The sequence below is a fragment of the Hordeum vulgare genome, chromosome 5H (genome assembly GCF_904849725.1).
Source record: "Hordeum vulgare subsp. vulgare chromosome 5H, MorexV3_pseudomolecules_assembly, whole genome shotgun sequence".
Lineage (NCBI taxonomy): Eukaryota > Viridiplantae > Streptophyta > Magnoliopsida > Poales > Poaceae > Hordeum > Hordeum vulgare.
In genome coordinates this window covers 526634508-526657631 of record NC_058522.1, presented here as the reverse complement: position 1 = coordinate 526657631, position 23124 = coordinate 526634508, and the positions used below count along the sequence as shown (strand labels likewise).

The 23124-nt window shown below is 44.7% G+C and overlaps 1 protein-coding gene across 2 annotated transcripts; it reads right to left on the bottom strand.

The window, feature by feature from the left end:
* Window positions 1-1064: 1064 nt before the first annotated feature.
* Window positions 1065-5739, bottom strand: LOC123452218 (YTH domain-containing protein ECT4-like). 2 transcript variants are annotated; one of them, XM_045128832.1, is made up of 9 exons: window positions 5425-5739; window positions 5064-5189; window positions 4791-4950; window positions 4601-4668; window positions 3792-4334; window positions 2927-3517; window positions 2638-2850; window positions 1720-1866; window positions 1065-1597 (listed from the first exon to the last, which is right to left on the bottom strand). In XM_045128832.1, the coding sequence occupies exons 2-9, from the start codon at window positions 5178-5180 to the stop codon at window positions 1442-1444; spliced, it is 1995 nt and encodes a 664-aa protein (XP_044984767.1). In that variant the 5' UTR covers window positions 5181-5189; window positions 5425-5739; the 3' UTR covers window positions 1065-1441. The 2 variants fall into 2 exon arrangements, with proteins under 2 accessions (XP_044984767.1, XP_044984768.1); XM_045128833.1 differs by having other exon boundaries at window positions 3792-4331; window positions 5425-5680.
* Between the last annotated feature and the right edge of the window lie 17385 nt (window positions 5740-23124).

The window sequence follows — 23124 nt, the reverse complement described above, 5'->3', positions numbered from 1 at the left end:
GCAACAAAATAGAATGACAGATGTAGCAAATTTGTATAATGGTTGCAGCATTTTTCTATCATGGTTGTAACTCCGGCTACAACTCCGACGAACTTTGGTTGCAACTCTGACGGATGTGGTTGTACCTTTTTTATCAATGGTTGTAGCTTTTTTTAGACGTTTGTAGCTTTTGTGATACATGGTTGTAGCATTCGCAACACCATCCCTGCAGGTCCTCGTGCAGCAACCTCACCTGCCGGTCATGGGATCACCCCGCCCCTCGTCGCCTTTCTGTTTGCAGCTCCTCCGTCTGTCGGTTGCAACTTCCGTATAGCCGGATGTAGCTTTTCCGTCCACCATGGATCTGACGGAAACAAAAATAGATCTGACGGAGACGAGAGGGAGAAGTAGAGAACAAAGGGGGGAAAACTGGACACGAGCAGGGGATCTGACGGAGCGAACGATAGCAACCGACAAAACGCTTCCGTCGGCGTGTAGACGACGAAACTTTTTCCATACTACTTTGCCCTAATCATCTTCGGAGATGTCCACTACTTGATTCTTTTTTTCTTTTGACCGGTCATTGACCATGCCGTTTGCCCAGGCATACGAGGGGGTTTAAGCTGTCCGATTGCAGATGCTTTAAGAGCATCTCCAACCGCAGCATAAAAAATCCATACCCAATAAATTTTTTAACGCATCACTGTAGCATTTTTAAAATACGGAAGAGCAGTTTTTGAATGCATGTTGAAGATACTCTAAGCAAACTTGACACTGAAAGGATGCCAAACAGCACAACAGAGAGCGCACATGGTAGTCCGTGTCTCTCACCTGTCCTTGTGCAAAGGACGTGAAGAAAAGCAAACTTGACACTGAAAGGATGCCAAACAGCACAACAGAGAGCGCACATGGTAATCCGTGTCTCTCACCTGTCCTTGTGCAAAGGACGTGAAGAAATCACACCTCGTCAATCGTCATGCCGTATCTCGTTCATTCAAATCACACGAGGCAGGCAGGGAAACAAAACCAAAGCACATTCCAAGCACAAAATTTCAAACAAGAAACCACGCACAGAACCAAGGGGCTGAAAATAACAGGGAGTTCTTTGTTCTTATTACTTTCTCCAGCACTACAACACTCAAAAAAAAGACTAGAACCACCTTACTGTTGTCTCTCGATGTATCGAAAATCGGCTGCTTAGTAGTAGTAGTAGTAGCTAAACAATAACAAATACCGCGAACCAAACAAGACTCCAAAACAAAAATAGGAATAGGAAATGGGCCATATAACAGCCCGATGTCACCAGGTATATAAGAGACCCTAACGCCGACCGCAAAGAGAACCGAGAACCAAGTCAACTAAATTTAGTTTCCCATCATGTATGATCCGCGCATTCGAAACCTGCCCAAGTTTTGCGAATGGACGGCACTGTTACAGCAACGAGTGCAGGAAATATGCCATGCTAGTTGGCACTCGCAACGCCACTTTCAGCTGTGGTGGTGGGTTTGGAAGCATTCGCCTCTTCCCCGGCAGCAGGGGCGGTGCTCTCCTTGCTCGGTGTCTGCTTCGGTGCAGCAGAATTTCCATTAGCTGTGTTCTTCTCCTTCTCATCACCGCCCTGGACAATACAAGGATAACAAGCCAGCATCAGGACCTATATCAACACCACCTGAACAGGTACTCCTGAAATTCTAAATTTATCAACAACAGAGCGCTCTAATGCATGGATACAACACTTGCCTGCCCCTGAAGCGGTTGTTGCTTTGCTCTCTTTTCTTGCATCAACTTCTGCCTGTTCTCGTAAAATGCAAAGTCATCCAAAATTGAGGTCTTGCTGACATGTTCCTTGAAAATCTTGAGCATTTGAAGACCTTGCTCAAGCTTAACCTGCAGCATAAGGGAGACAGCGGACCAGTGCTTTGAGTAATAAGTTTAGAGGCTACTACTACTAGAAACATCAATCATGGCATTATATAAATACTCCCTCCGGTCCTTTTTAGTCTGCATATTAGCTTTGTCCGGAGTCAAAGTATCTCTACTTTGACCAAATTTATAGAAACATGTATCAACATTCACAATGTCAAATTAATATTGTTAGATTCATTACGAAAGGTAGTTTCATGATATGTATATTTGGTATTGTAGATGTTGATATTTTTCAATATATATTTGGTCAAACTTTGTAAAGTTTGACTTGACCCAAATCTAATATGCGGAGTAAAAAGGACCGGAGGGAGTACAATGACCTCCCCACTGAACCTATGTTATTTTGGTCAATTTGTCAATGGATAAAAAACAATTGCCTATAGTCGGTCATGGCAGTGCTGATTAGCCAGAAAGTTGTGTATGTGCACAGAAATATGAATTAACACCATGGGAAACATTCTTAAGTCGCTTACATACTGGACATCATCATAGTTTTAGCATACCCATGATAATAGTGGAGAAACAAATTTCTAAGTTAACTGTTCTAATTAACTGGGGAAGGCACCTGATAAACCATATCTAAAATGTGTGTCCTTAAAATAGCAAGCTACATCAACGTCATTATCTAAACAAACATACAAAGTATTAACATCAGCCCTAGTGGGCCATGGCCTCTTACAAAATCACCACCCAAAGTGAGTAGTTATCGACAGAAGTTTTGAGGAAGTGTACCTCTTGTGTGTCACGGCTGTTTGTCACAGGCTTATTGTCATTGTTGTCCAACGTAATATGCTTCAGAATGTTGTTGGGGATATCCTTCACGATGTGCCACTTGATTGAAAAACAGCCATTCCACTTGTCTTGTTGCCAATAATCCACCGTCTTGTCAAAGTCAACAGGACCAACCATTTCGGCAACACCAACAAACTGACCACTTGTGTTCACCTAAAAGGCCCAGCTCAAGGTTAATACAAATGCTAAATGGGGAAAGGGTGATACAATACAGTAGCAGCATACTTACAGAGAAAAATAAGAACACAGGGCATTCACTGGATTTCTCCTGAGCTTCTCGGTATCCAGCATCCAGCTTCTTATTTCCATTAGGAGTGCTTGCCCACACATTGTACTTGATACTCTTGTGCACATCATCCTCGCTGTAAGATTTGATAACAAAGAACTTTGCATCCTTGTATGTTGCAGAAAAGCCTTCCTGGTTAAATTGATTCTTATCTGGAAGGACAATATTCTCTTGTTTTCCAACTGAAGGGAGGATCTGCCCCTTCACAGCAATAGTGATAGTAGGTCCAAATGGTTTTTGGTGTCTGAATCCACCAGATCTTGGCCCTCTGTTAAGCTCAGCGAAGCCATCTTGATTCTCACTGCCAAACCCAAAAGCTGTCCGGCCTCTAGGCTTGTATTTGACCGTGTCCACGACTCCCCACTGTCCATTATTTCTCGAGTTATACACATTAGAACCAAAACCAAGTCCAGCTTTCAGTGTGTTCCCATACTGACCGTACTGACCATACAGTCTGCTATCAGGGTACATCCGACTAGAATAACTAGGAGAGGTCAGACCCATCCCAGATGAAGGCACATGTGTATGCATACCCTGGAAACAAATAGAAAGTAACAGCTGAGTTTTATTGAAGGACACCGCAGACTATCGTGAAAACTAATGTGAAACTGATCTTTATGTCTCTGTATCTTCGTACAGTAAGGTACTGAAAACCTAGATATCATATTATAGGATTTAATACTCAAATGATATGTGAAACACTTGGGACCAGCCATAGAATATTAGAATTAATTATGCAGGACATCAAATCACTAAGGAAAGCTCTGCAACACAATAACAAAGAAATTGGATATCTTGCAGAACATACCATGAGGTTTGTTGTTGGACGGTGACTCTGATTTTTTGCTGAAGATGAATTAGAAACGTAAGATGTGGAACTAGCAATTGATCTCTGATGCCCATTAGAATAGACCGGCCCATCATACCACTGAGCTGGAGAACGGTGACCAGTGTGACCAAAATTGCTAGCAGAAGGTCCACCTTGTGAGGGCCCTCTTCCATATGAACCACTGTTGGTCACTGATACATGGTGGTGAGTTTGCTTACGCGGTAGTGAATTGGCAGCATTTGCAATCCCACTAGCGGTCCCGGTAGTTGCTTTTGCTGAAACTACCGTAGCACGTGCCTGGTGAGCCGCAGCGGAAGGCAACTCAGATTGAGGATTGGCACTGTTAATACCATGCATCGGATTGGTTGGAGCTGGCTGTTGATAATACTGACCAGGGTACTGATATTGCTGTGTGCCGTATGATTGCCCGTCATGCCCAACAGTTGGGACAGGAGAACCTGAAGGATACGGGCCATAGGGAGCATAACCATATCCATGGTACATGTCACCATACACACTCTGCTTCATTGATGCAAATGCAACAGAAGAATTAGTCAATTTCACAACTTAAATACGTATAGCACAAGTCAGTAAACAATTCACCAAATTGCAAATTCATCATCTACATGGGCACAGTTTTCATCTTAGTGCTTACTCCTAGCTTTCAAACACGGGTGAAAAAATGCATAAACTAATAATACATCATTCTCATTACTGAAACTACATATACATAGTACAATGACCACACACTAGTGAGTAACAATACAAATGTTAGGTTGCTAGCTCACCTGGGGCACTTCCATTCCTTCATGACCAGCATACCTAGAGTCCCACTCATTGGTAGAGCCATCATAACCTGATTCGCAGCATACCGAAATGAAGCTTGTCAGTGAATGACTCAAGGCATCCAAAAATAGCTGATTCACAATGAATGAATCAAGTCTAGCCATTGTCTAATAATAGGTGAGGCTCATGTACCGCTAGGGTAGTAGTAGGCCGGTGAGGGGTATCCATTGGGCTGGTAGAAAAAGTTGGGGTCCATGGCCTCCTGGAGCAGGGGCGTTATCGACCTGTCCACATGCGGCTCCACGCTCTGCGAATTGCCGGTGTTGGCAGACCCATACTGCATCCCGGAAGGCTGTAATATAATTCCCAAACGAAGCAGTTTTCAGCAACCTCTCCTCCAAGAACCACACAGGCTAGAACAGAGCAACGAACAAGGGCGAGCAGACCATCGCATGGAAAAGCTACCTGCTGGGCCGCGTCGGCGCCGGCGGCATCCTTCTTCCCCTCCAGGGACAGCTTCTGCATGTCCACGTGAAGCCCCGCGCCCTGCCCATTGCCGGCGTTGGCAGATCCGTACACCATCCCGGACGGCTACAATTATCAAAAGCAACGGGGGGTTTTTTTTCAGCAAACTTCCCGTCCAATAAGCCCCCACACAACTAGAACAGGCACCGACTAGAACATGGCAACGGACGAGAGCCGCCGCCTGGTAGAGAAAAGAAAAAGGAAAGGCGAGGTGGTGCGCCGGCACACCGATGATTTGCGTCGTCGGCTAGCCGGTCTGGGTTCCAAAGAAATCGTCACCGGACGGCCGCGGAGCTCGTACCTCGAGAACCGGCGCCCAAAGGTCGAGGACGGGGCGGGGACGGCAGGGGGGCGCGACGTCACGACGAGGTGGGACGCGAGCGGCGGCGGATTGGAGCACGGGTGGTGGAGGGTAGGTGCCGGAGCGGAGGGATAAACCCTAGGGGAGGGGGAGGGTGAGGGTGGGGGGGAAGTGAGGAGGAGAGGGCAACGAGGATAGCCGCCACAGACTCACGCGAGGCGGCGAGGGGTGGGGGAAGGGGAGGGGAGGGGAGGAGGCCAGGCGCAGCCAAAGAGGGGTTTTCGCGAGATTCAGAGGCCCTGGCTCAAGTACCGCTCCCGGCCCATCCCATTCCGCCGCTCGTTTATCTCCCGGACGTTTCTGCTACGGACACCCCGGGGACGGCGCAAGCCACCAAAAAGAGTTATTTTGCTCAAAAATGAATTTAATACTCACTCCGTCTCACAATAAGTGCCGGTACTTTAGCATTAAATTTAAGGGAAAATATTATGTTCTACCGGCCGATCGCGCGCGGCCGTCCGCCGGTTCCGTGGCCGTTTGATCGTGTGTTGATCAGATGGTGACAGCGTCCTCGCGTCTATCGAAGTCGTTTTCATTTTTCTGCAACTCATCTGTTGTTTCGGGACAGACATTTCTGAGACTGGATAATAGTAGGGGTGTTTCGGGGCTCGTCTGGCTAGGAAGACGAACGACTGGATTTGGGTTTTTTCCTGCAACATCTTCATTGTTGCAAGAAAATTTTTTTGCAACATTAGTTATGTTGCAGAACATTTTTCGTAACATCAACGTAAAGTTAAAAAAAATCTGCAATATTAGCTTTGTTGCAGAAAAAATCCTGCAATGATATCTATGTTGCAAAAGTTTCGCAACACGGCCCGCGTTGCAAACATCCGAACGCAACATTATGCTTGTTGCAAAAACTGTCAGCTAAATCTGTTGATGACCCTGTATTTAATCTTTGTGACAAAAAAAAAGTCTATAGCCAACTGCAGCTCTGTCGGGGCCGAAACAAAGCGGTTGTTTCCGCAACTGGTTTGTTGTTTCGGGAATTAATGTATCCAAGGATGCGACCGAACTACGTGCCGGAAGTTAGATCGGATGGCTGTCGGCGACTGCACACGTAGGGATCCGACGGTCATCGTGGTGATAGATGTTTTATTAGCCATCTACCGGTTGATGCGTAGCGCTCTCCTAAATTTAAACTTTACGACACTTATTTTGAAACGGAGGGAGTAATAAAAAGTCTTTATGTAGTAACATGTTAGGTCTCTATCTATCACAAAGGGTTGTGGGGGAAATATCAGGTGCTTTCATTCTTGTGATGCTCCCATGCTTTAATTTTAAATATTTTCTTTCTTTTTCTGAAAAATAATATGAATGTTTACAAGAAATGTAAGTACAACTCCTAGAAAGATCAGATCCAAACTCCAAATGCATATTGAGAAACAAAAATGCGAAATCTAACATCAATAGTGCCAAAAAAGGCAAAAGCAACACCGATACTATTCGCGTTTGAATTTGCCTTTTCTGTTTTTCAATGTGCATTCCAAGTTTGGACATGAAAGTTTTAGGGGTTGTAGCCACATTCTCTATAAACATTCACATTTTTTGGAATTTTTGAAACATTTAGAATTGTTTTCTATATTCGAGCATGGGGACCACCTGATATTTCCTCAAGGGATGCGTTCGCTTAAGTTTCTTAGCTTTTGTTTCCCTTGGGTTGATGTGTTCTTCAACTACTCCCTCCGTTCAGAATTACTTGTCGTAAAAATGTATATAAATAAATGCATCTAAAACTAAAATACATCTAGATTTATTCAATCTACAACAAATATTTCTGGACGGAGAAAGTGTTATATTCCCCCTCGATCCATATTAATTGATGTTTATTTAGTACAATATTATTTATACAAACATGGCTTACAAAGTAGATAGATTCATAAAAAATCATGGGGACACATAGATTGACTTCAATGTATTTAGCAATTTTAAGCAACTATTTATTCAAATGACTCAGTGCATATACATTATATTTTCTCGATAGCATGTATACATGTAACTGTTGCTAACTCGTCCATCATGACAAGAAGACGTGATAACTGAGTCAACATTGCATAACTTTTGTTGATTGTTAATTTCATTATTGTCGTTGTATCATATATTGATATTTCATACTATCTTTGCCCAGGTTTACTATTCACCTTCATATTTTAGGTCATATTTTGATCATGATTTTAACTAATATAGTAAAATATAAGTTATATGCATTGTTTTCGAGACGAGAGAAGGCGTTGGGGTGCCTCACTACCTAAGTGATAAGGCATAAGGCAAGGCAAACACCTAAGCAGCATAAAATAGTACAATTTGGCAGGCAACTAGGCATATTGGCATACACCTTGCAGCTGGTTGCAGAGCCCATATAACATCCATTATCTTTGCACTGTCTCTTCTTCCCAACACTAATCTGTATCAACATGAACCAATATGTTAGAACTAAATAATGTATCACTTAATGGTCCACATTTCATAAATAATGACAAAAAAAGAACTAGGAGGGAGGTAGTGAGCAAAGATGGAAAACAACTAAATTTGAAAACAAGCATGAGTGCAATCTATAGTGGCATATTACATAAGCAGTTCAACTAGAAATGACACGGGTCCACTGTCACGCCCAAGATGCGACCCTATCCTCAATTTGGCACGAAGGCCTCGTCAGGGATAGAAGCGCATCTCGTCGTGTCGCAAGAATGGATATCGTTACAAGTACATGTACTGAAAAGAAGAGATATATATACAGAGTTGGCTTAACATGTGGTAGGCAATGAGACATAATCGATAGAAGCGATAAAACTAGCATGACAATGATAGTAATGGTATCTGGGGAAATGACCATCTTGCCTGAGATCCCGCTTGGAAGAACAACTCCGAGAAGTCGGCGAACCAACATAGTCGAACGGGTCCTCACATTCCGACACGCTTGTGGAACTCTATCGAGACGGAGCAAACCAGAAACAAACATCAACACAGATATTCACCACAACAAAAGCAAGACATGATGCATACCCTAATACTCCCTCCGTTCCTAAATATAAGATTTTTTAGAGATTGCACTATGAACTACATACGGATGTACATAGACATATTTTAGAGTATAGATTCACTCATTTTGCTCCGTATGTAGTCTTCTAATGGAATCTCTAAAAGGTCTTATATTTTGGAACGGAGGGAGTATGATGCATGATCAGTTCAATATGCAAGGGATGGCATGGCAAATCACCTCACGCAAACACTACACATTAAATGAAGCTCGATATGCAACGGGTTGCATATCGACGAAACTCCACGTTTAATAATTTAATTCACTCCCGATTATTTAACACGCAATATTAAATGTTGTTAACATGGAAAGGGGTGAAGCGACGGTTCTACGTGTCATCCTAGTCGGTTTAACTCGCGGAACATAGAACGAGCTACGACACAAGAACATGCAACACAGAATATATGCCATGAATGTGTCATGTATGCGAGTTTCAACACGGGCAAGAAGGGAAAGAAACAGGTGTCGCCACGGCGAGCGAGAGGGAACCATGGCGGCAAATCAGAAACGATGCCACGACAACGTTCCTATCCCGATAACTCGTCGTGATATCGTGCCAACATATACAAGCGTGTGCGGAAACGGTAAGTAAAGATGGGGTGATCCCGTATCTCGGGTTCCCATGTATCGAGGCACGACGAAAGAAGACAGCGGGCAACGGGCAACATACGGTGCATACATACATATATTCATACATCACTTGTACACGGTACACGACAACGTCTCAATGTTATACCTTCGGAGCGTGCACATCGGAGCGGTTCGATTCGGAGAAGGAGACCAACGGTCGTCGTGGAAGTCGTGGAAGTAGTCGTTCCCGCACCGGTAGTTGAAGTAGTGGTACACGGGTCTTCGGCGACGTCGAGGAAGTCGAACTCGTTTCCGGGGTCATCGAGGACGTCGTGGTGCTCGGCGAATTAGTCGAAGACTCACGACAGGCGGGGATGGCAGGCGACACAACAGCAAAGCGGCAGCAGGCAACCAACAGCACGGCAAACTAGCATGCAGCAACCGACATCCTAGCATCTATCTAGCGTCAGCCAGCAACAAACTGCAGCAGCTAGCAATTACTAACTAGCAGCAACCGGCTAGGCAACTAACCTAGCAGCAATGCACTAGGCAACAGAGCAACTAAGCAACAGCACCAGTAGCCAGCAACTACAAGCAGCAGCTAGCTGGCAGCACAATAGGCAAATGACAGCGGCAGCATGCATCTTCGGCACAGCAAGCTATCGCAAGCACAACAACCTAAACTACATCCGGCAGCAGGCAGCAACAGCAAAGCAAGCATCGGCCAAGCACCTACTACAGCAGCTTGGCAACAGCAACAGCAGCAAAACTCTGGCAGCAGCAACGCCAAGCAGCGGCAGCAGCAGGCTACACTAGCAGCAAACACGACAGCAATAGCAGCGCACGCAGGCACCATCCCAGCAGCAACAGCTAGCTCGGCAGCAGCAACGGCACACGGCAGCGGCGCAGCAAATGCAGCAGGCACAACAGCAACTACAGCGGCAACGGCACAACGCATCGCGGCAGCACGCCGACAACAGCAACGGGCAAGGGAACGGCCAAGGCGGCTGCAGTTACCAGCATCGAGAGGCGAGGCTGGGACAACTCGGGCATGGCGGCATGGCGAGCTGCAAGCGAGCGCTGACAAGGGGCCTCGCGGCACCTCGGGTAGGACGGCAGCGACGCGCAGAGAGGGGGCCGCGGGCACGGAGCTCCTACAGGTGGGCGGCAGCGAGCGGGAGAACGGCGAGCCGAGGCGGCGCGGCGGCGAGGGACGCCGGCGGCTGCGGCGCAGGGAGGCGAGCGGTGGCGCGCAGGGGAATCGGGACAAAGGGGAAGGATGCGGCGCAGGGAGGAAGAACGAGAGGAGGACGAGGGGATCGTGTGGATCCCTCTCGCTAGGGCTACGGGGAGGGGGGCTGGCTCGGCCTTGGGCCTGACCGGGTGGGCTCCCTCTCCCTGCTAGCTCTTGGTTTTTTTTAAAACATTTAAAACAAAAAAACTTAAACAAAGAAAACTTTTTAACAAACTAAAATAAAAAAATAAAAAAATGCCTTTGCTCCTTTGAAAATAATTAAACCCCAACTATATATAAAAAAATAGATTGGGCATTTTTAAAGAAGTAAAAATAAAACCCTTTTTAAGAATAACATAAAACCCTTTTATTTAAAGAATAAAATAAAAACCCTTTAAAAGAGAAAAGAAAAGAGAGGTTTTTTTTTAAATAACTCACAAGGAGAAATAAAATTAAACCCAAGGGTTGCCCCACATTTAATAAAAGGACATTTTAAAAGAAGAAGAATTTTTTAGAAGGGGTTAGAACGGAACTTTAGCAAAACCACAAAATGAAACAAGAGGAGAGAGAGGGGGAACTACTATCGTTCTACGACTCGGTGATCACTCGAAGCACAACACTCAAAACACCACACGCGACAGGCGATGCAAGATGCCATGCATGATGCGACGATGCAAACTAAATGACGATGCAACAAATAAAACTAACCACACGACGGAAACGGCATAAAGGGGGGAATCTTCTGGGCGTCGGTCTCGGGCTGTCACAACTCTCCTACACTACAAGAGGATCTCGCCCCGAGATCCAAGAATGAAAGGGGGGAGAGGATGAGAAAGAACAAGAGGTAAAAACTTAGTCGCTTCTTTGACAAACGAGTGAAACCAACAATCCTTGAAGGTTGCAAAGAGATGAGGACTGATATGAGAAGGAAGCAAGAATTCACGGAAAATTTCGGCAGCACTTCAGTAGGAAAATGGGACAAAAAATTCGATAAGAAGAGAGAATTATACAATATACATGACAAACAACTAAATAGAACAAGGGAACACCATGATCTTGATAGAACAACAAGATTGACCCAAAAGAGCAACATCACAATGACTCCGGAACAATAGAATAGGAACTAGCTCAAACGGAAGAAGAGAATGAAGAAAAGAATGACAACTACTAACTCCAATGAACTTGGCAAGCATCCTTGCAAGAAGAATTGAACGGAGTTGTTGAAAAAACAACAACGAAAAGAACAAGATAGTAATGGGCTTATGAAGATCATCTCAACATATATGAGGTGACAACCAACCACTAAAAGAAACAAGAATAGAAGAAAGAAAAGATATCAAAACTTCTTACACCAAGAGGGTGCATTGAGAACTGGGATTAATGACAAGCACCATGATAGCACCATCCATAGGAAAAGCTTTAGGTGAAGTCTAAACCAAGATAGCTCAATGAATAATTCATGGGTTCAAATATCTCATGATCAAAGAATTGGTGGGTTTAATTACCTCATACTTGAAAGGAAAACTCTTCGAGGCTCCTACACTAACAAGAATGCTATAATACCACCTCAAAGGATAAAGGAAGAACAATTGCACATATAAATGCAAGAGAAATGATACTTGAGGTTCTCCAACAAGAATCTTGAAGAACACTTTGAGAATGAATTGATATGATGATGAATCGCCATGAAGGACCTCCGTATGAATGATGCAACGATATGAAGGTAGAAAAGAATAACATTATGACCTTGACAAAATTAAGATGAAGCCTCACAAAGAGATACTTAAAAGAACTTAGAACTCCGGAAAAGAAAGATAAGCACCTGAGAAAAGAATCGATATCATGAGCCACTCCGGGAGAAGAATTCAGATTACTATGAACAAGAATAAGAATTATGTTATGCTTATCCTTCATCAAGTTTAATTGATGACAAGCAACGGATTTAGCGTAGCACTTATTGTTGAAAGAATCTTGAAGAGGCAGAGAGATAAGCACCATTTGAAGCATAATTGAAGGAAGCGCCGGTGAGAATTCACAATTGAATGGGAATACCCAGAATTAATGGATATACATGAGAATGAAGAGATCATGATCCACCTGAAATAAAACTAGAACAAGGCATCGGATAAACGAGAGACGGCGAAGAGACAACAATGGAGAAGAATTGGAGAACGAAAGCTGAAAGCTGAGAACGAAGAATCTTTTGTAATGATGGCCTTCGGAGGAACGAGAATGAAAACAACTCAGAAAACCACCGGATAACGAGAAATGGATTCTCATGATTGGAACAAATTCAAGATGATAACACGAAGCTGAAATGATGAATCTCCAAGAGAATGGACCAAGATTTGAGAGAAACACCCCTTCGGATTTGCAAGCTGAGAATGATGACGAGAACAACACCAAGAATAATGAGACACTCCGGAATAAAGAAGAATGGAATGTTGAGCCAAATATGAGAATTAATTCGAATAGACCTTGGAGAAGGGATATGACTGGTGAAATTCATACTTACGTCATAGTTGAAATAATTAGAGAACTCTGGGAAAAGATTAGAAGAGTCAGGAAAGATCCTGGGAAAACCTGTGGGTTATGGGTGTTGGAATTATGCCCTAGAGGCAATAATACATGTATAGTTATTATTATAATTCCTGTATCAAGATAATAGTTTATTATCCATGCTATAATTGTATTGAATGAAGACTCATTTACATGTGTGGATACATAGACAAAACACCGTCCCTAGCATGCCTCTAGTTGGCTAGCCAGTTGATCGATGATAGTCAGTGTCTTCTGATTATGAACAAGGTGTTGTTGCTTGATAACTGGATCACGTCATTGGGAGAATCACGTGATGGACTAGACCCAAACTAATAGACGTAGCATGTTGATCGTGTCATTTTGTTGCTACTGTTTTCTGCGTGTCAAGTATTTGTTCCTATGACCATGAGATCATATAACTCACTGACACCGGAGGAATGCTTTGTGTGTATCAAACGTCGCAACGTAACTGGGTGACTATAAAGATGCTCTACAGGTATCTCCGAAGGTGTTAGTTGAGTTAGTATGGATCAAGACTGGGATTTGTCACTCCGTGTGACGGAGAGGTATCTCGGGGCCCACTCGGTAATACAACATCACATACAAGCCTTGCAAGCAATGTAACTTAGTGTAAGTTGCGGGATCTTGTATTACAGAACGAGTAAAGAGACTTGCCGGTAAACGAGGTTGAAATAGGTATACGGATACTGACGATCGAATCTCGGGCAAGTAACATACCGAAGGACAAAGGGAATGACATACGGGATTATACGAATCCTTGGCACTGAGGTTCAAACGATAAGATCTTCGTAGAATATGTAGGATCCAATATGGGCATCCAGGTCCCGCTATTGGATATTGACCGAGGAGTCTCTCGGGTCATGTCTACATAGTTCTCGAACCCGCAGGGTCTGCACACTTAAGGTTCGACGTTGTTTTATGCGTATTTGAGTTATATGGTTGGTTACCGAATGTTGTTCGGAGTCCCGGATGAGATCACGGACGTCACGAGGGTTTCCGGAATAGTCCGGAAACGAAGATTGATATATAGGATGACCTCATTTGATTACCGGAAGGTTTTCGGAGTTACCGGGAATGTACCGGGAATGACGAATGAAGTTCCGGGAGTTCACCGGAGGGGGGCAACCCACTCCGGGGAAGCCCATAGGCATTTGGGGGGGTCACACCAGCCCTTAGTGGGCTGGTGGGACAGCCCACCAATCCCCTATGCGCCAAGAGAGAAAAAAATCAAAGGAAAGAAAAAAAAAAAAGGAAGAAGTGGGAAGGGGGAAGGACTCCCTCCCACCAAACCAAGTAGGACTCGGTTTGGGGGGGGAGAGTCCTCCCCCCTGGCTCGGCCGACCCCTTGGGGATCCCTTGGACCCCAAGGCAAGGTCCCCCTCCCTCCTCCTATATATATGGGGCTTTTAGGGCAGATTTGGAACGACTTTCTCACGGCTGCCCGACCACATACCTCCATAGTTTTTCCTCTAGATCGTGTTTCTGCGGAGCTCGGGCGGAGCCCTGCTGAGACAAGATCATCACCAACCTCCGGAGCGCCGTCACGCTGCCGGAGAACTCTTCTACCTCTCCGTCTCTCTTGCTGGATCAAGAAGGCCGAGATCATCGTCGAGCTGTACGTGTGCTGAACGCGGAGGTGCCGTCCGTTCGGTACTAGATCGTGGGACTGATCGCGGGATTGTTCGCGGGGCGGATCGAGGGACGTGAGGACGTTCCACTACATCAACCGCGTTCTCTAACGCTTCTGCTGTGCGATCTACAAGGGTACGTAGATCACTCATCCCCTCTCGTAGATGGACATCACCATGATAGGTCTTCGTGCGCGTAGGAAAATTTTTGTTTCCCATGCGACGTTCCCCAACAGTGGCATCATGAGCTAGGTTCATGCGTAGATGTCTTATCGAGTAGAACACAAAAGGTTTTGTGGGCGGTGATGTGCGTTTTGCTGCCCTCCTTAGTCTTTTCTTGATTCCGCGGCATTGTTGGATTGAAGCGGCTTGGACCGACATTACTCGTACGCTTACCGGAGACTGGTTTCATCGTTACGAGTAACCCCCTTTGCTCAAAGATGACTAGCAAGTGACGGTTTCTCCAACTTTAGTTGAATCGGATTTGACCGAGGAGGTCCTTGGATGAGGTTAAATAGCAACTCATATATCTCCGTTGTGGTGTTTGCGTAAGTAAGATGCGATCCTACCAGATACCCTTGGTCACCACGTAAAACATGCAACAACAAAATTAGAGGACGTCTAACTTGTTTTTGCAGGGTATGATTGTGATGTGATATGGCCAACGATGTGATGTGATATATTGGATGTATGAGATGATCATGTTGTAATAGAAATATCGACTTGCATGTTGATGGTACGACAACCGGCAGGAGCCATAGGGTTGTCTTTATACTAACGTTTGTGCTTGCAGATGCGTTTACTATTTTGCTAGGATGTAGCTTTAGTAGTAATAGCATAAGTAGCACGACAACCCCGATGGCAACACGTTGATGGATGATCATGGTGTGGCGCCGGTGACAAGAAGATCGTGCCGGTGCTTTGGTGATGGAGATCAAGAAGCACGTGATGATGGCCATATCATGTCACTTATGAATTGCATGTGATGTTAATCCTTTTTTGCACCTTATTTTGCTTAGAACGACGGTAGCATTATGAGGTGATCTCTCACTAAAATTTCAAGACGAAATTGTGTTCTCCCCGACTGTGCACCGTTGCTACAGTTCGTCGTTTCGAGACACCACGTGATGATCGGGTGTGATAGACTCAACGTTCACATACAACGGGTGCAAAACAGTTGCGCACGCGGAACACTCGGGTTAAGCTTGACGAGCCTAGCATGTGCAGACATGGCCTCGGAACACATGAGACCGAAAGGTCGATCATGAATCATATAGTTGATATGATTAGCATAGGGATGCTTACCACTGAAACTATACTCAACTCACGTGATGATCGGACTTGGGATAGTGTAAGTGTATCATGAACCACTCAAATGACTAGAGAGATGTACTTTTTGAGTGGGAGTTTAGCATATAATTTGATTAAGTTGAACTCTAATTATCTTGAACATAGTCTAAGTCCACTTTGAATATATATTTGTGTTGTAGATCATGGCTCACGCAAGTGTCATCCTGAATTTTAATACGTTCCTAGAGAAAGCTAAGTTGAAAGATGATGGAAGCAACTTTGTAGACTGGGCTCGTAATCTTAAGCTAATCTTACAAGCTGGAAAGAAGGATTATGTCCTTAATGCTGCTCTAGGAGATGAACCTCCCGCTACGGCTGATCAGGATGTTAAGAACGCTTGGTTAGCACGTAAGGAGGACTACTCAATAGTTCAATGTGCAGTCTTGTATGGCTTAGAACCGGGACTTCAACGTCGCTTTGAGCGTCATGGAGCATTTGAGATGTTCCAGGAGTTGAAGTTTATCTTTCAGAAGAACGCCCGGATCGAGAGGTATGAGACCTCCGATAAATTCTATGCTTGCAAGATGGAGGAAAACTCGTCTGTCAGTGAACATGTGCTCAAAATGTCTGGGTACTCAAACCGTCTAGCTGAACTGGGGATTGAACTCCCGCAAGAAGCTATCACTGACAGAATCCTTCAATCCCTGCCGCCAAGCTATAAAGGCTTTGTGTTGAACTACAACATGCAAGGGATGAACAAGTCTCCCGGCGAGTTGTTTGCGATGCTGAAAGTCGCAGAGTCTGAACTCCGTAAAGAACATCAAGTGTTGATGGTGAGCAAGACCACTAGTTTCAAGAGAAACGGCAAAGGCAAGAAGGGCAATTCGAAGAAGAGCGGCAAGCCCGTTGCCAATCCACCGAAGAAACCCAAGGCTGGACCTAAGCCTGAAACAGAGTGCTTCTATTGCAAGGGTATGGGTCACTGGAAGCGCAATTGCCCCAAGTATCTGGCAGATAAGAAGGCGGGCAAAGAAAAATCAGGTATATTTGATATACATGTTATTGATGTCTACTTAACCGGCTCTCGTAGTAGTGCCTGGGTATTCGATACCGGTTCTGTTGCTCACATTTGCAACTCGAAGCAGGAACTGCGGAATAGACGAAGGCTGGCGAAAGATGAAGTGACGATGCGCGTAGGAAACGGTTCCAAGGTTGATGCAATCGCCGTCGGCACAGTGTCACTTCAACTACCATCGGGATTAGTGATGAACTTAAATCATTGTTATTTAGTGCCTGCGTTGAGCATGAACATTATATCTGGATCTTGTTTATTGCGAGACGGTTACTCTTTTAAGTCTGAGAATAATGGTTGTTCTATTTCTATGAATAACATCTTTTATGGTCATGCACCGAATGTGAGAGGATTGTTCATATTGAATCTTGATAGAGATACGCATATACATAACATTGAGACCAAAAGAGTTAGAGTAAACAATGATAGCACCATATTTTTGTGGCACTGCCGCTTGGGTCATATTGGTGTAAAGCGCATGAAGAAACTCCATGCTGATGGACTTTTGGAGTCACTTGACTTTGATTCACTTGACACGTGCGAACCATGCCTCATGGGCAAGATGACTAAGACTCTGTTCTCCGGAACAATGGAGCGTGCAAGTGACTTATTGGAAATCGTACATACCGATGTGTGTGGTCCAATGAGCGTGGAGGCACGCGGCGGATATCGTTATTTTCTCACCTTCACTGACGATTTAAGTAGATATGGTTATGTCTACTTGATGAAGCACAAGTCTGAAACATTTGAAAAGTTCAAGCAATTTCAGAGTGAAGTGGAAAATCATCGTAACAAGAAGATCAAGTTCCTACGGTCTGACCGTGGGGGTGAATATCTGAGTTTTGAGTTTGGTACTCACTTAAGACAATGTGGAATTGTTTCGCAGTTAACACCGCCTGGAACACCACAGCGTAATGGTGTGTCCGAACGTCGTAATCGTACTTTGTTAGAAATGGTGCGATCTATGATGTCTCTTACTGATTTGCCGTTATCGTTTTGGGGTTGTGCATTAGAAACAGCTGCATTCACTTTAAATAGGGCACCATCGAAATCCGTTGAGACGACACCATACGAACTGTGGCATGGCAAAAGGCCAAAGTTGTCGTTTCTTAAAGTTTGGGGATGTGATGCTTATGTCAAAAAGCTTCAGCCTGAAAAGCTGGAACCCAAAGCGGAAAAGTGCGTCTTCATAGGTTACCCAAAAGAGACAGTTGGGTACACCTTCTATCTCAAATCCGAGGGCAAAGTGTTTATTGCTAAGAACGGAACTTTTCTCGAGAAGGAGTTTCTCTCGAGAGAATTGAGTGGGAGGAAGATAGAACTTGACGAGGTTGTCGAACCTCTCATCCCTCTGGATGGTGGCGCAGGGCAAGGGGAAACCTCTGTCATTGCAACGCCGGTTGAGGAGGAAGTTAATGATGATGATCATGAAACTCCAGTTCAAGTTTCTGTTGAACCACGCAGGTCGACGAGATCACGCGCTGCTCCAGAGTGGTACGGTAATCCCGTCTTATCAATCATGTTGTTAGACAACAATGAACCTGCAAATTATGAAGAAGCAATGGTGGGCCCAGATTCCAACAAATGGCTAGAAGCCATGAAATCCGAGATAGGATCCATGTATGAGAACAAAGTGTGGACTTTGGAGATACTGCCTGAGGGCCGCAAGGCTATTCAGAACAAATGGATCTTTAAGAAGAAGACGGACGCTGACGGTAATGTGACCGTTTATAAAGCTCGACTTGTGGCAAAGGGTTTTTCACAAGTTCCAGGAATTGACTACGATGAGACTTTCTCTCCCGTAGCGATGCTTAAGTCCGTCAGAATCATGTTAGCAATAGCTGCATTTTTCGATTATGAAATCTGGCAGATGGATGTCAAAACGGCGTTCCTTAACGGTTTCCTTAAGGAAGAGTTGTATATGATGCAACCCAAAGGTTTTGTCGATCCTAAAAATGCTGACAAGGTGTGCAAGCTCCAGCGATCCATTTATGGACTGGTGCAAGCATCTCGGAGTTGGAACAAACGCTTTGATGAGGTGATCAAAGCATTTGGGTTTATACAAGTGGTTGGAGAATCTTGTATTTACAAGAAAGTGAGTGGGATCTCTGTGGCGTTTCTAATATTATATGTGGATGACATATTACTGATTGGAAACAACGTAGAGCTTTTGGAGAGCATAAAAGGTTACTTGAATAAAAGTTTCTCTATGAAGGACCTAGGAGAAGCTGCTTACATTCTAGGCATTAAGATCTATAGGGATAGATCAAAACGCCTGATAGGACTTTCACAAAGCACATACCTTGATAAAGTTTTGAAGAGGTTCAAAATGGAACAGTCCAAGAAAGGGTTCTTGCCAGTGTTACAAGGTACGAGATTGAGTAAGACTCAGTGCCCAGCAACTGATGAAGATAGAGAGCATATGCGCTCCGTCCCCTATGCTTCAGCCATAGGCTCTATCATGTATGCAATGCTGTGCACTAGACCGGATGTTAGCCTGGCCATAAGTATGGCAGGTAGGTTCCAGAGTAATCCAGGAGTGGATCACTGGACGGCGGTCAAGAATATCCTGAAGTACCTGAAAAGGACTAAGGAGATGTTTCTCGTGTATGGAGGTGACGAAGAGCTCGCCGTAAAAGGTTACGTCGATGCAAGCTTTGACACAGATCCGGACGACTCTAAGTCGCAAACCGGATACGTATTTATTCTTAATGGGGGTGCAGTAAGCTGGTGCAGTTCCAAGCAAAGCGTCGTAGCAGATTCTACATGTGAAGCGGAGTACATGGCTGCCTCGGAGGCGGCTAAGGAGGGTGTCTGGATGAAGCAGTTCATGACGGATCTTGGAGTGGTGCCAAGTGCACTGGATCCAATAACCTTGTTCTGTGACAACACTGGTGCCATTGCCTTAGCAAAGGAACCAAGGTTTCACAAGAAGACCAGACACATCAAACGACGCTTCAACCTCATCCGCGACTACGTCGAGGAGGAGGACGTAAATATATGCAAAGTGCACACGGATCTGAATGTAGCAGACCCGCTGACTAAGCCTCTTCCACGGCCAAAACATGATCGACACCAGAACTGTATGGGTGTTAGATTTATTACAATGTAATTCACATGGTGATGTGAGGGCTAGATTATTGACTCTAGTGCAAGTGGGAGACTGTTGGAATTATGCCCTAGAGGCAATAATACATGTATAGTTATTATTATAATTCCTGTATCAAGATAATAGTTTATTATCCATGCTATAATTGTATTGAATGAAGACTCATTTACATGTGTGGATACATAGACAAAACACCGTCCCTAGCATGCCTCTAGTTGGCTAGCCAGTTGATCGATGATAGTCAGTGTCTTCTGATTATGAACAAGGTGTTGTTGCTTGATAACTGGATCACGTCATTGGGAGAATCACGTGATGGACTAGACCCAAACTAATAGACGTAGCATGTTGATCGTGTCATTTTGTTGCTACTGTTTTCTGCGTGTCAAGTATTTGTTCCTATGACCATGAGATCATATAACTCACTGACACCGGAGGAATGCTTTGTGTGTATCAAACGTCGCAACGTAACTGGGTGACTATAAAGATGCTCTACAGGTATCTCCGAAGGTGTTAGTTGAGTTAGTATGGATCAAGACTGGGATTTGTCACTCCGTGTGACGGAGAGGTATCTCGGGGCCCACTCGGTAATACAACATCACATACAAGCCTTGCAAGCAATGTAACTTAGTGTAAGTTGCGGGATCTTGTATTACAGAACGAGTAAAGAGACTTGCCGGTAAACGAGGTTGAAATAGGTATACGGATACTGACGATCGAATCTCGGGCAAGTAACATACCGAAGGACAAAGGGAATGACATACGGGATTATACGAATCCTTGGCACTGAGGTTCAAACGATAAGATCTTCGTAGAATATGTAGGATCCAATATGGGCATCCAGGTCCCGCTATTGGATATTGACCGAGGAGTCTCTCGGGTCATGTCTACATAGTTCTCGAACCCGCAGGGTCTGCACACTTAAGGTTCGACGTTGTTTTATGCGTATTTGAGTTATATGGTTGGTTACCGAATGTTGTTCGGAGTCCCGGATGAGATCACGGACGTCACGAGGGTTTCCGGAATAGTCCGGAAACGAAGATTGATATATAGGATGACCTCATTTGATTACCGGAAGGTTTTCGGAGTTACCGGGAATGTACCGGGAATGACGAATGAAGTTCCGGGAGTTCACCGGAGGGGGGCAACCCACTCCGGGGAAGCCCATAGGCATTTGGGGGGGTCACACCAGCCCTTAGTGGGCTGGTGGGACAGCCCACCAATCCCCTATGCGCCAAGAGAGAAAAAAATCAAAGGAAAGAAAAAAAAAGGAAGAAGTGGGAAGGGGGAAGGACTCCCTCCCACCAAACCAAGTAGGACTCGGTTTGGGGGGGGGGGGAGAGTCCTCCCCCCTGGCTCGGCCGACCCCTTGGGGATCCCTTGGACCCCAAGGCAAGGTCCCCCTCCCTCCTCCTATATATATGGGGCTTTTAGGGCAGATTTGGAACGACTTTCTCACGGCTGCCCGACCACATACCTCCATAGTTTTTCCTCTAGATCGTGTTTCTGCGGAGCTCGGGCGGAGCCCTGCTGAGACAAGATCATCACCAACCTCCGGAGCGCCGTCACGCTGCCGGAGAACTCTTCTACCTCTCCGTCTCTCTTGCTGGATCAAGAAGGCCGAGATCATCGTCGAGCTGTACGTGTGCTGAACGCGGAGGTGCCGTCCGTTCGGTACTAGATCGTGGGACTGATCGCGGGATTGTTCGCGGGGCGGATCGAGGGACGTGAGGACGTTCCACTACATCAACCGCGTTCTCTAACGCTTCTGCTGTGCGATCTACAAGGGTACGTAGATCACTCATCCCCTCTCGTAGATGGACATCACCATGATAGGTCTTCGTGCGCGTAGGAAATTTTTTGTTTCCCATGCGACGTTCCCCAACAATGGGCCCACTCAAAGAAACCACCGTTGAAACAATTACTAACAAAGAAAGATATTGCACCGGTAGAAATGAAAACTTGATGAAGTTAGCACCTCGAAATAATTAAAAGAATTGAAAACGAGAAACTACTGAAATATCTTTAACACTCCGGATAGAAAGAGAGAGGAATTAATAAACAAGATAGGCTGAAAGAATTTCGAACGTCGGAAATAATTTAATGGTTGAAAAGGATATGATGACCATGGATAACTGAAATGAATTCACCGGTAAGGATGACAAGAATGAATAAAGATGAACATGAAGCTCCTGAGAACTTCACAACGAATCACCGGACAAGAGAGAAAAGAACAGACAGTGGAAGCACAATGAAAAGAAAACTCTTGGATGAAAATCCAATCACTGAAGAAAAAGGGCGGGAGGGCGGGGGAAAACAAAGACAGCTTGGGACGGATGAGATGAACTCCGGAATAAAATGAGAGAATGATCTGCAATAATTTGAGAGGATTGAATTCACTGAAGAGAAGCACACCGGTTGAAAAGAATTAATACGATGACTCCGGTTGAAAAGGAATTGACATGATAATTGATATAGCAAAAGAATTAATAGTCTCATAAAAATATGAGAACACCTCTTAGAAAAGATCTGAAATCACCACTTGACATCGAAGCAACACGAATTTGTTGGAAGATCGTCCTATAAGTAACACCTTGAATTCCCACCTAAGAATTCCCGAAATATCTGGTCATGCAATCTGGTACACGGATACAAGGAGTAATATCACACAACTCCTATACTAACCCGTCACCTGTATCACGTCCGTCAACACACAACTAGAATCTCGGACCTTCATCTAATACAGACCCTCGTGATCACAACGATACAAAGTATGGCAGTACTCCCGAACAATCTGCACCAGTACTGGGGACATCGGGGTTATCTCGCCACTACTAGTATTGAAGCAATTACGAACATCCTTCGCTCTGAGATACTAAGAAATCTGAATGATACCGATGTGCTCGAGAATCCCCTGGAGCTCAACTCCCCTGAAACTCAAAGTAGATAGGAGGCACCAAGACAGAACTCCGTCACATCGGCATCATATATATTCCAACAATATCCGCGTGATCCTAAAAAAAATTTAGTGAGAAGAGGAGTAGAATTAAATTATTACATCAAGATTCCTCACCAGAGCATAGAAGAGGAGAAAAAAAAGAATCCTACTCTCCGATATATAACTATACTCGAAATAGTTTT